This window comes from Lynx canadensis, chromosome A1 (assembly GCF_007474595.2).
Source record: "Lynx canadensis isolate LIC74 chromosome A1, mLynCan4.pri.v2, whole genome shotgun sequence".
NCBI lineage: Eukaryota > Metazoa > Chordata > Mammalia > Carnivora > Felidae > Lynx > Lynx canadensis.
In genome coordinates, this window is record NC_044303.2 from 202,800,921 (window position 1) to 202,814,328 (window position 13,408).

Genomic DNA, 13,408 nt, shown 5'->3' on the forward strand with positions numbered 1-13,408 from the left:
TAAGAGACAAAACAGATGAACATAAGGGAAGGGAAACAAAAATAATATAAAAGCAGGGAGTGGGACAAAACATAAGAGACTCATAAATATGGAAAACAAACAGGGTTATTGTAGGGGGTGTGGGAGGGGAGATGGGCTAAATGGGTAAGGGGCACTAAGGAATCTACTCCTGAAATCATTGTTGCACTATATGCTGACTAATTTGGATGCAAATTAAAAAAAAAAAGAAAAAGAAAAATAAGAAAATAAAAATTGTATGTATTTAGGGTGTGCAGCATACTGATTTGTTATACATATATAGTGAAATGTTGCTATAGTCAATGAATTAACATAGCATCTCACAAAGTTGGTTTTTTTGTATGATGGGCACACCTGAAATTTACTGTCTTAGCATATTTGCAGTGTTCAGTACGGTGTTACTAAGTGTAGTCTTTATGCTGTACATTAGCTCTCTAGTCTTACCCTGCAGAATTGCGGCTTTGTACCTTTTGACCAGCATCTCCTCATTTCCCCCACTCCTCCAGTCCCTGGTAACCATCCGTCTACTCTCTCTGCTTCTACAAGTTCAACTTTTTTCTTTCTATTTTTAGGTTCCACATAAAAGTGAAACTATACAGTATTTGTCTCTTCCTGTCTGGCTTATTTCGCTTAGCATAATGTCCTCCAGGTTCATCCCTGTTACCGTCAAAGGCAGAGTTTCCTTCTTTCTCACAGCTGAATAATGTTCCATCCTTTTTATCCATCCTTCTTTCTATGGGCACTTGGGTTGTTTCCACATCTTAGCTCTCGTGAACAATGCTGCAGTGAGCATGGCAGTGCTGATAACTCTTTGAAATCCTGATTTCATTTCCTTTAGGTATTTACCCAGAAATGGGATTGCTGGATCATATGGCAGTTCTGTTTTTAATTTTTTGAGGAATCTCCATACTGTTTTCCATACTGGCTAAACCAATTTACATTCCCACTCACAGTGTACAGGAGTTCCCTTTTCTTAAGTATCTGTTGGCCGTTTGTATCTCTTCTTTCGAGAAATGTTTATTCAGCTCCTTTGCCTGTTTTTATTTTATTTTATTTTATTTTATTTTATTTCATTTCATTTCATTTCATTTCATTTCAATTCAATTTATTTATTTACTTATTTTAGAGAGAGAGATTGAGAGTGAGCAGTGGAGAGGGGCAGGGGGGAGAGAGTCTTGAGCAGGCTCCACACTCAGTGTGGAACCCAACACGGGGCTCTATCTCATGACCCTGAGATCATGACCTAAGCCTAAATAAATCAAGAGTCAGATGCTTAACCAACTGAGCCACCTGCGTAGCCCTACTATACAGAAACCTATTAGTTTGCTATAGTTCCACATGTTTATATTTGTTTTTGTTGGTCATATCCATGAAATCATTGCCCACACCAATGTCAAAAAGCTTGTCCCCCAGGCTTTCTATTTCTCCAGGTTTATGATTCGGATGGAAACCAAAGTCTAGAATATGCCAAAGACCTAAGGAGGGCAGACAGCAAGAAACCCTGAAATCATCTGGTTAAGATATTGTTGCTAGTACTGTACTCTTGATATCAATGCTCAGAGTAAAGGCACCTAGTAGATTTTTAGTACAATTGTGAATGAATGGATGAATGAAAGGCATGTAGTAAATAAGTTTTGAATGAATGACTATATGAACACATATTCTATCATTGCTAGATGTTTGCCATTGCTGTGTGATTAATTTTTCAATTAATTGTAGGGCCTTAAGTCATTCTCTCTAATTTTAAAGTCCTGGATGGGAGGATGTGATTTGTCAAGTGGCCATGCCCTTACCCTCAGAGAGGTAGAAGAAATATCTGGTTTTTCGGCTTACATAGTGACTGAGGGGGCTTTGCTTCTCATTAAAACTTACACGTATGGGAATGGTATTCAGATTCTGGTTATCAAAAATATGATAATCTACTACTACAGTGTTGGATTAATTTTGTTTTAGTTATCTGGAAATAATAGTAACCTGTTTTATTACTAAAACAGTTTAGCTATTAGTTGTATTTTCTCTCTAACTGATATGAACAGTTATTACAGTACCTCCTATTCCTTATGTTGTATAAAAAGGTATTTAGTTGATGGATTATTACTCAATGCTATACCCTCAAATTAAAGGCTACATTGTTGAAAACAAGAAGAAATGTGCCTTTCTAAAATTCAAATGGAACCATGTCCCTTTTAAATGGTTATTTGAAATGATTTCAAGTCAGTTTAGAAAGTAGAGAAATAACCATTATACCTGGTACTAAGTGACCAGCAGGAACTTCGTTTAATGAAGTTTAACTAACATCTTTTCTTGGCTAATTTTATAACATTTTCCATCATATTGCTGAATCTTTGAATTATGGTTGGTAAACCCGGCTTCATTTGTGTAGAAGCCATCTACATTTTCTAGTATTTCCCTGACTTTTGATGCATAAAATTCCAAAAATTTTGAGACTAAGCTGTGCTTATATAACACCAGTCACATAGTTCCTAGAGCTTGAGGGATTCCAAAGGGAAGACTTGGAGACTTTGTGTGTGTGTGTGTGTGTGTGTGTGTGTGTGTGTGTGTGTGTATACAGACACATGTATACATACACATACATACTTTTCTTACATACATTAAACAATTTTTTTTTAACATTTATTTTTTGAGAGGCCGAGAGAGACAGAGCACGAGCAGGGGAGGGGCAGAGGGAGACGGAAGCACAGAATCTGAAGCAGGCTCCAGGCTCTGAGCTGTCAGCACAAAGCCTGACGTGGGGCTCGAACCCACAAGCTGTGAGATTATGACCTGAGCCAAAGTCATATACCCAACTGACTAAGCCACCCAGGTGCCCCTTATTATATACTTTTTAAATATACATTTTATACTCAGGTTAGGCTTATACCCATTTAGGTTTCTTGTGCATGTTGGTGAGTTTCTGTTCTAAGGTTATGGAATTCAGGAGCCACATGTATTTTATTATTTATTTATTTATTTAATTTTATTTTTTAATTTACATCCAAGTTAGCATATAGTGCAATAATGTTTTCAGGAGTAGATTCCAGTGATTCATCCCCTATCTGTAACACCCAATGCTCATCCCAAGTGTCTTCCTTAATGCCCCTTACCATTTAGCCTATCCCCCCACCCACAGCCCCTCCAGCAACCCTCAGTTTGTCCCCCGTATTTAAGATTCTCTTATATTTTGTCCCCCTCCCTGTTTTTGTATTATTTTTGCTTTCCTTCCTTTATGTTCATCTGTTTTGTATCTTAAATTCCACATATGAATGAAGTCATATGATATTTGTCTTTCTCTGACTAATTTCACTTAGCATAATATTCTCTAGTTCCATCCACGTAGTTACAAATGGCAAGATTTCATTCTTTTTGATTGCCAAGTAATACTCCATTGTGTGTGTGTGTGTGTGTGTGTGTGTGTGTGTGTGTGTGTATATATATACACCACATCTTCTTTATCCATTCATCCATTGATGGCCATTTGGGCTCTCTCCATACTTTGGCTATTGTTGGTAGTGCTGCTATAAACATGGGGGTGCATGTGTCCCTTCGAAACAGCACACCTGTATCCCTTGGATAAATGCCTAGTAGTGCAGTTGCTGGGTCATAGGGTAGTTCTGTTTTTAACTTTTTGAGGAACCTCCATACTGTTTTCCAGAGTGGCTGCACCAGCTTGCTTTCCCACCAGCAGTGCAAAAGAGATCCTCTTTCTCTGCATCCTTGCCGACATCTGTTGTTGCCAGAGTTGCTAATGTTAGCCACTCTGACTAGTGTGAGGTAGTATCTTACTGACAAACCATGTGTATTTTAGACTCTATCACATCAGTATTGTGCTGATCAGATGGCATCTAAATAACAGATGCAGAGAAAAAAAAATGATCATGATTCTTTACTTCAATATGAAATTTAATTTGGGAGGAGCTGAAAATTACAAGAAGCAAGGAGCAATTTTCTTGTGTTACTGTACAAATTTTGAATATGAAGTTTAAGATACCATATTTTATTCTTATTCAGAGGAATTGTTTCATAAAGTCAGTTAAACTCCATACAGTAAGAAGCATCATATAAATGGAGCTACAAAATGTTAAAAATAGGAATCCGTTTTGTGTACAGATGTTGGCCTCATGTTAGAGTGGCCTTCTGACGATTTCTGTCAGGATTCTAAATGTTCCATCTATATTTTAGGATGTAACATGGGACCTCATTGACATCTACAGTAAAATAAAGAAGAGCCCTATATTTCCTCTCTCTGCCCCAGTCAGAATTGTCCCATTTTACCAGTTTTTTTATGTTGTGGTACGTTTAACTCTTGCAAATAAAAGTTACTGCTTTTAAAGCATGTTTGGAAACACTGTCTTATGCAAGAAATTTCAATTTGCCTTTTTCACTTTTTTTTCTATAGAGGAACAAAGTAGACTTTTATTTTGAGTGATATGATTCCTAAATAGACCCATTAAGGTCCTACTGTTGTCATTTCTCTGAAGATTTCAAATTGCTTAAATGTCCATATACTTAAAAACTTTTAATTATGAAAATAAAAGAGAATTAGGAAAATAAGAGACAGATGTAAATTACCATTTGACTTTAAGAACAGCCTTTTGGGGCGCCTGGGTGGCGCAGTCGGTTAAGCGTCCGACTTCAGCCAGGTCACGATCTCGCGGTCCGTGAGTTCGAGCCCCGCGTCGGGCTCTGGGCTGATGGCTCAGAGCCTGGAGCCTGTTTCCGATTCTGTGTCTCCCTCTCTCTCTGCCCCTCCCCCATTCATGCTCTGTCTCTCTCTGTCCCAAAAATAAATAAACGTTGAAAAAAAAAATTAAAAAAAAAAAAAAAAAGAACAGCCTTTTAAAAATATAGTTCAGAAATTGAGCAATTGGGTATAGTCTTAGAAATGTTGATTTCATGGATGTTTTTGCAACACTCCAAAATAGCAGAAATACATTGCAGTTGTGGTTTTGGGGAAGTTGAAACATTGTCCATTGAGTTCAATGGACATATTAGTTTGTTGGCTAACTACAAAATAGAGGCAAAACTTTTTACATATTTTTGATCTTCTGATAGGAAAGCAAGCTGCAGAAGCTTCTGCGAAGTATTACAAGAAGCAGGGAGGTGACAAGGAAGGCTGAGAAACTGGCCTGACACAAAGAAAGGCTACACGCATTCAGTTGAAAGTGTGAATGTTTAAAGTATGTTGATCACACCATCTGTCATCACATTGCTATGTTGCTGCATTATAAGTTTCTTTCATCTTTTATTCATATTTTCTTGCATTTAAGATCACAGTTTAATAGTTTGAAAGTGATGAGGAAGCGCATTCCATTATCATAAGAATTTCGTATCTTTGAGAGTCTGTACACATCATTGGTTGTAAGAATCCGAAACCGGCCACACCTAATTTTGTATTAACATCTGTCGTTGTCTTGATATGTGATCTAGGGAAAGATGGGTAACCTTCCTTTGCCTCAGCTTCCTCATCTATGACGTAGGAATGATAAAAATGGTACCTATGTCATAGAACTGCTATAAAGATGGAATGATGTGTGCTCGCTTCGGCAGCACATATACTAAGATGGAATGATGTGAAAAATACATAACTTTAGGTAACACATAGCTTTTGTTATATTCCCCAGTGAGATAAATGGTGAGAGGAAGTTAAGTGGGGGAATTATTCAGCAATTAATATATTACTAACATTTACCCCATGATAGCTCATTTAATTCTTTCTGCGGTCTCAGGAAATATGTATTGTGCCATTTTACAATTGAGGAAACTGAGGTGTCCAACATGAAGATACTTTGTATTGCCCTGTCAGCAACGTCAGGCAAGGAACCTGACACTGGGCTGCTGCCTTGTGAAATGGGGATGCAAATTCATATTCTAACTTCCTAATGTTGGAAGGCTCCAATGAGCCACATCACTGAAAAGAGCGTGGTGTCCCGGAGTCACCTTCTGGAACGTAAAGGCCTCCTGCTAGGAGTGATAGTGCTGCCATGTCTTCTCGCGAGTCCTCCCGCAAGAAAGATAGTCTGTCGTCAGCCCCACGAGGTGCCAGGGAAATAATGCAAGGGTCAAAATAGCTTTCTCTGGGTGCTCCGGCCTCTCGGGCCTCTGGCAGCTCGATGGCCTGCAGCTCCAAGGCCTGGGACTCCTCATTCTGAGCAAGGGTGCCTTGCCAGCATAAACTCTGCTGAGCAGAGGCCAGCAGTAATGACTGACACTCAGCTTAGCCCTGGGGAAAAGACTCACAGAAATCTCCAAAGACTTTGTCCCTGAAGCAACAAGTGGGCAGTTTTGCAGGATGTGAAAGAATTTTCAGTAGACGCGCCTTGGATATTTTGACCTCCTGTGGCCCCTTCCTTCTCTGTAAGTTAAGATTTCCTGTCACACAGCAGCAAGGAGATAAAGCAAACTAGCTCAGCTTTCTAAGGATCCCTGAAGGACCAGCAAAGACCATAACTGCTATGAGCAAATGCTGAAGAAATGCAGACCCCTCCAGATGGGTGCAGTCATTCAGTATTTGTCCTTCCATGGCTGGCTTAGTTCACCTGTGGTTGGTGTCCTTGGGGTCCATCCATGTTGTTGCATGTTGCCAATTTCCATCTCTTTTGGTGGAAATTGATTCCATCTTTTGATTTCCACCTCTCTCTGTCTCTCTCTCTCTCAGAGTAAATAAAATACATTTTAAAATGTTTTTAAAAATCCAGGATAGGGGCGCCTGGGTGGCTCAGTCGGTTGGGCGGCCGACTTCAGCTCAGGTCACGATCTCGCGGTCCGTGAGTTCGAGCCCCGCGTCGGGCTCTGGGCTGATGGCTCAGAGCCTGGAGCCTGCTTCCAATTCTGTGTCTCCCTCTCTCTCTGCCCCTCCCCCATTCATGCTCTGTCTCTCTCTGTCCCAAAAATAAATAAAACGTAAAAAAAGAAAAAAATTTTAAAAATCCAGGATACCAAGGTGACATATTTTGAGGGGAGTGTGTCCTGAATCACCTCAAAGGCATAAATTAAAAGTGGCTGCAGACAACTGGGCAAATATATTTGCATTTCAGAGGTGGAATCAACTGAACTCTCCCATATGTGATTCAGTGTTGTGGGTCAGGGGAAGAGAAGGCTAATCCATCTCCCTTGGATATATTGAGTTTGAAGCACCTGCGGGATATCTAGGTTTAGATGCTCAGTAGACACCCAGAGCTATGGACATGGGGATCCAGAAGCAAGTCTGGAATGGAGCTAAGAGTTTTGTGAATAAAGGATATTAGAGATAATAGTTGAATCCAACATGCGAGTGTCAAATTGAAAAGGAAAGGGGCCAGAGAGCAAAGTCCCAAGGGATACCACATTTATGGGTAGTTGGAGGAGTTGGTGTGGCCAGCAAAGTATTAAAATCCTGAAATAGAAGCAAGGGAAAGAGAATTTCAAGGCGTATGTAGTCCCTGGCAATGGCTGATACTTGGGAGACATTAAATAAAACATGAGCTGTGAAAAGAGGTAGTCAGGTTAAACAACACCACTTTTAACCTATGGTAAAGCACTTTTTGTGATGTGGTAACAAGATACCAGAATATGCTATATTGGGTGAAGGCAGAGACTGTGTAGAGAACTCCTTTATGAAATTGACCAGTGAAGTAAATTTCTTCATTTGACAGAGACAGGACTAACTTTTAAGGGTACCCCAGAGCTAAAGGCGAATGAGGAACAGAAGACAGAAGCTTAGGACCAAACATAAAAAATCTTAAAACATTGTCTCATGCTTACTAGTACCTAGTCTTATTTTTGGTGTACTCAGAAAATGAGCCAAAACGTGTAAATTCCTTCAGTTTGTCTGACTCAGTTTTTTTCCCTGTATAACTGAATGTTGTTAAGATCTGTTTATACCTAGGTATTTTTGTTTTTGTTTTTGTTTTTTACTCACCACTCTTGTAATCCCGAGAGCAGTTATTTCAAGCTTGTGCTCACCAAGCACCTCACACTACCTGTGCTACCTTTGCACCTGGTCATTGCTTAAGGAAGCATTTCTGTAAAGTTTTAAGTGGAATTAAAAGTGATGTGATGCTACTTAGGTTCTCTTTTTTCTTTTCCACATTTTTGGCTCTGCGTTCTGCTTTTAGTGATACCACGCTACTGAGCATGAGATTGAGAAACATGTTTGTGTAAGGCAGTGCCCTCCCACAAACACAACCCTTTACTTCCCTTTAAGAGTAACCAGCACTACTCTGATTTTTATACAGTCACAGCCTTGGTTTTTAAAATTGTTTCATTACGCAGGTGTACATCCCTAAATATTATAGGTTGGTTTTAGTTCCTTTTCTAAAGGCATGTTTTTAAAGTATCTTTTTATTTTTAGGTTCGTTTCTTTCCCTTTTCTAATTTATCAGTTGACAAAACCAGATCATTCGTCATATAGAGTTTTCTCACACTCCAGATTTTGTTGATCACTTTCATGGGGTGCAGTTTAACATGTTTTTCCCATCCTCTGTATTTCCTGTAAACTGGTAGGTGGATCTAGAGACTTCGTTTCAGGACCCTCTCCCCCTTTATTTTATTTTATATTTTGGGACAAAAGTACAGCTTAGGTAGTGGGGTGTTCCTCCCCAAGGGATACACAATTGTGTGTTGGGGAGGGTTGCAGCAATTCATGCAAAATGCCCAGATCTGCAACATCATTGTGTCAGATTTCTAGAGTTTCTTCATTCATTTGCTGGATACCGATACATTCTTGTCAGAACTACAAAGAACATGATTCCTGAAAGAAGTCCCAACAGTTACTTCATTCTCTCCCTTAGGTTTCCTTTGTTTTTGCAGTTGGACTGTTTCTGTGCTATCAGCATAAAGCACTCCTTTATACAGTGCTCATTCCCTGTATCCTTGTCAGCTAGAGATTTTAAGATTAACATCATAGCCTTAGGCTTTTGCTATTCTGTCAATGTAACAAACCCTTTCTTCAGCTGTGACAATGAAAAAGATTAATATAGGGAACCTAATCTATGTTGACAGAGGAATAATTCTTCAAAGGAATGTTACATTAAGAAACTATTGAGGCACTCGGGTGGCTCAGTTGGTCTGCGTCTGACTTTGGCTCATTTCATGGTCTCACGGTTCATGGGTTTGAGCCCCACATCGGGCTCTGTGCTGACAGTTCAGAACCTGGAGCCTGCTTCAGATTCTGTGTCTCCCTCTTTTTCTGCTCCTCCCCCACTCATGCTCTCTCTCTCTCTCTCTCTCTCTCTCTCTCTCTCAAAACTAAGTAAACATTAAAAAAAAAAGGTTGATAGAGCATTGTTATTGATTACTTAGAACTGCTTTATATATATATATATATGTATATATATATGGTCTCCCCTAAATGTATATATATATATATTGGGTCTCCCCTAAATGTAACTTTACAACTTTTTTTTCTTGGTTTTCTTTTGTGGCTAATAGAACATTCCAATGTACCGGTGGAAAAAAATATCACTTTAGAAAGACCTTCTAATATAGAACTCACATGCCAAATCACAATATCTAGGGGTGTGAATTCAGTAAATGTGACTTGGAAAAAAGGTGATGAACTACTTGAGAATTATCTCACCAATGCAACAGGATGCATCCTGTATGCCCAGTACATGTAAGTATATAAAATTTTAACCTGCATGGCTAGATGAAATTTGTTAACTTCTTAACATTTTTGCTGACTGGGCATTCTTTCCTTTGCTGTCTCTTGAAAGTTATGCTAATGTTCTATTTTGCATATTTACGGGACTGTTTCTATTTTAGAATTTTGACTGAATGCTAAGTCTTTTTCAGTTTGATCAAGAAGTGTTTTGAGAACTAAGTCTATATTAATAAATTCTCTTTAGGTTTACCATCATTAATAGCAAACAAATGGGAAGCTATTCTTGTTTCTTTGGAGGAGAAAAGGAACAAAGAGGTACATTTAACTTCAAAGGTCAGTACTAATAATTTATAGAGTGATAATTTCAGCATTAAATTTTTAAAATTCTAAATATCCAAATATTTAACTTATCATTACAGCACTAAACATAATGAGCTGCGAGAAAATCATATGCTTTTCACTGAATCCTAAGTTGTGACCTTAAAAATGGAGCTTCCCAGTCTTCCCAGTGGTAGACTTTGTGTTTCCTAATCGACTTGCCATCCAGCCTCCCTCCCCTAGATTAAAGCACAAATTTTAGTTTGAAAGATTGGGGTGCCAGGTTATTTGCAAGTCATAACAGTCTCTTGAGTTCATTTATTTTTTCATTTGCTTAGCCCACTAAACTCAGAGCTTTTATACTATCCCTCTAGGTATCTGTTATTGCACCCCTGGACTGTGAGAATGCGATCTGGTATTATGTATCTATCAGTGGCTCCAGGACTTAGGGGTTTCAGGGATCCATAACATTTAAAAATAATATGGAGATGCACAAAGGGTTGCCTGTTTTTGGTCTCCTTAAATAAGGACACACTCCAGAATACAATCCATAGTACTCTCCTGTGGTACAAACAAAGGAAAATCAGAGTATTTTACTTTTACTATCATTAAACCAAAACCTTAAAGGTCTCAATCTCATAATAAAGACTGATCTTTGAGTTGGATAATTATCTTCATGAAAAACCCCTATTTTGTGATGGATTCGTGAACCACGATGTCCATGCTGGTATTTGGGAAATGTGGTCTGTTGCCATATTCACTATTTTGGGCTTTGCTTTACATTAATTTCCCAGGGTACATGAGAAATTGTTCTCTACTTTTCCTGAAAATTTTGAAGTCTGGCTAGCTGCTCTGACAAAATATGGATACCATCTCCAAAGCCCCATCAATAGCAGAATGGCCTGCTTCAGTTATTGTCCTGATTTAAGATAGTTTGCTCCTACAGCCCTCCCTATATTCCCTCTATACTCACAGATTTGTTTCCTTCATGTGGTTTTGTAAATGTTCCTACTCGGTAAATGTAATAAATCCTTGTGTTCGTGCAATTTGGTCTCTGCAAAGGCAGAAACTATTACCATCCTTTGATTATTTGATCATGGACATTCTCTCTTAACCTCTTTTCCTCTGTTTGCTTAATTTAATTTAGTAAAGGATAGATACACTGTACATTTCCTTCTCTTATTCCCTTCCTTCCCTTGTCTTTGTCTCTCCTTCCTCTTCCCCCTCACCCAGTCCCCTCTTCCCTTCCTTCCTTCCTTCCTAATGAGCTAAAAGAATATTAAACACATACGCATACACACAATCCTAGTAAACATTTTATTGAGTCTCCCTTCAATGTGTAAAGAAATCCTATATTTTTTTTTTTTTTTTTAATTTTTTTTTTCAATGTTTTTTTTTTTTTTTTATTTATTTTTGGGACAGAGAGAGACAGAGCATGAACGGGGGAGGGGCAGAGAGAGAGGGAGACACAGAATCGGAAACAGGCTCCAGGCTCTGAGCCATCAGCCCAGAGCCCGACGCGGGGCTCGAACCCACGGACCGCGAGATCGTGACCTGGCTGAAGTCGGACGCTTAACCGACTGCGCCACCCAGGCGCCCCAAGAAATCCTATAGTTTTGAGGAAATACTCATCAAATCTTCAGGCTTAAAATGATTCCAGGAGATTCAGTTTTAAAAAATGCTTTTCCCCTCTCCTAAATAGTACTGTTTTCTAAAAATATGTACTAGTGGGGTGCCTGGGTGGCTCAGTTGGTTAAGCGTCGGACTTCAGCTCAGGTCGTGATCTCATGGTTTGTGAGTTTGATCCCCGCATCAGGCTTTGTGCTCAGAGCCTGGAACCTGCTTCAGATTCTGTGTCTCCCTCTCTCTCTGTCTCTCCCCCACTCTCACTCTGTCTCTTTCTTTCTCTCTCAAAAATAAATAAACATTAAAGAAATAAAATAAAATAAATAAACATATGTACTAGTAATGCCTGTTCAGAATTTAAATATTGAATATATTATGCTTTTTCCTATCAGCTCTCTTATAATAAATTACTTAAATTATTATTTAGTAGTGATTTCTCCTGCCTCTAATGTGAAGATGAACAGAAGCATTTTACTTTTCAATGTGCCAATACACTTAATGCTGAGTGTTCTTGGAGAAGGCCTCTGGATTCCATATCTATTTTGTGATATCTAGGCTAATTCTGGCTGGTCTCCGGAGCACCAACACAAGGCCTAGGTTTGAAATCAAATGCTTGAGGAATGCATAGAGCCACTGAATATTTACTATTTTTTTTTCTTTTTATAGTATTCTTAAGGTAGTTTAGTTCAGTTTATTAGTCTTTAATGCCCACTTATCATTAATGTAACTTTTAAGTATCTACTGTATCCTGCAAGTTATTTAGAAAATTAATAAGTTCGGGCTTTCCAGATCTTCTTTGGTAAAATAATAATTTCCTTTAATTCATCTAGATTGAATATTGCTTGGAGGAGAAATTGCATTTGATTACAATTTCAAGGCATCTGCAGAATAATTCATTCATATTAGTTATTATGTAGTTAGATCTGTAAGATACATATTTTTATAAATATCCTACTATATTATGTCTCCACATGGCTTGTTTGTGGTTCTTCCTAAGAAGAAGGGTTATTTTTCCTTAGCAATGCTACAGCTGAGTGTGGTTGAAAAGGCTTTTTTATCCTCTATTTTAAATCCAGCCAAAAAACGCATTCTGCTATTGACTATATGAGTCAACTATAGGGTATGTTCCTGAGTCCTCAGAACAGTTCATCCGCAAAATCCCTGCTTTGGCCTTTATGGGAGCGGGTTGGTTTATTACCACAAGACTGTAAAAAGGCTTCAACATCACTGATTAGTATAAAGCAAACTTTGTGTGTTTGGCTGTTGATGCCGGTACAGGCGAGAGAGCAAAGTCATCCTGGAAGCTTGCAAGTGCTAATATGTCAGTGATTACTTTTCCCTCAAGAAAGATGAATGAATGCTGGTCTATGGTGTTCCTCGGCAGTGGGTCAAGTATTCTGACATAGTTGCTGAAAACTTCTACGATATTCATTAATGTTAAAATCTTGTAGTAGAAAGATGCAGAAATTTGGTTGGTGAAGGACAAGTAATAGCACATAGAACTTTTTAGAAGTCATGGTGAGATTTTAATAGTACCAAATACTGCAAAACCTGTCTTGGAGTGGCCATCTGCCTTTACTAGGAAGTTTCCAAGGAGTCAAAGTATGGAAGAGTAGCATAATAGAGTCAGTTGGAACTTCAGCTTCAAACCCTGGTGTTGAAGGCTAGTTAGCTATCTTCAAATATGGGAAAAGATCTTTTTCCTAATTTGATAATATCTTAATGTCTTTGAGCCCAAAATGACACAAGCTGATTTTTTTCTAGTCCATGAATATGCAAATATAAATCTCTCACCTTACAACTCCATTGGGCTTTTACTGTCACCAGGTACATCCCAGACTGCATCTTATTAGACATGAGTTTGAA

At 38.6% G+C, this 13,408-nt stretch overlaps 1 protein-coding gene across 3 annotated transcripts in view; it reads left to right on the top strand.

Annotated features, from left to right (window-relative positions):
* EMB (embigin) overlaps positions 1–13,408 on the top strand; it is a 49,291-nt gene that overhangs the window by 23,543 nt on the left and 12,340 nt on the right. For all 3 annotated transcript variants that reach the window (XM_030330149.1, XM_030330130.1, XM_030330139.1), the window contains 2 exons: positions 9,427–9,610; positions 9,843–9,931. In XM_030330149.1, coding sequence (XP_030186009.1) covers positions 9,427–9,610; positions 9,843–9,931 — 273 coding nt within the window. The remainder of the gene's footprint in view (positions 1–9,426; positions 9,611–9,842; positions 9,932–13,408) is intronic.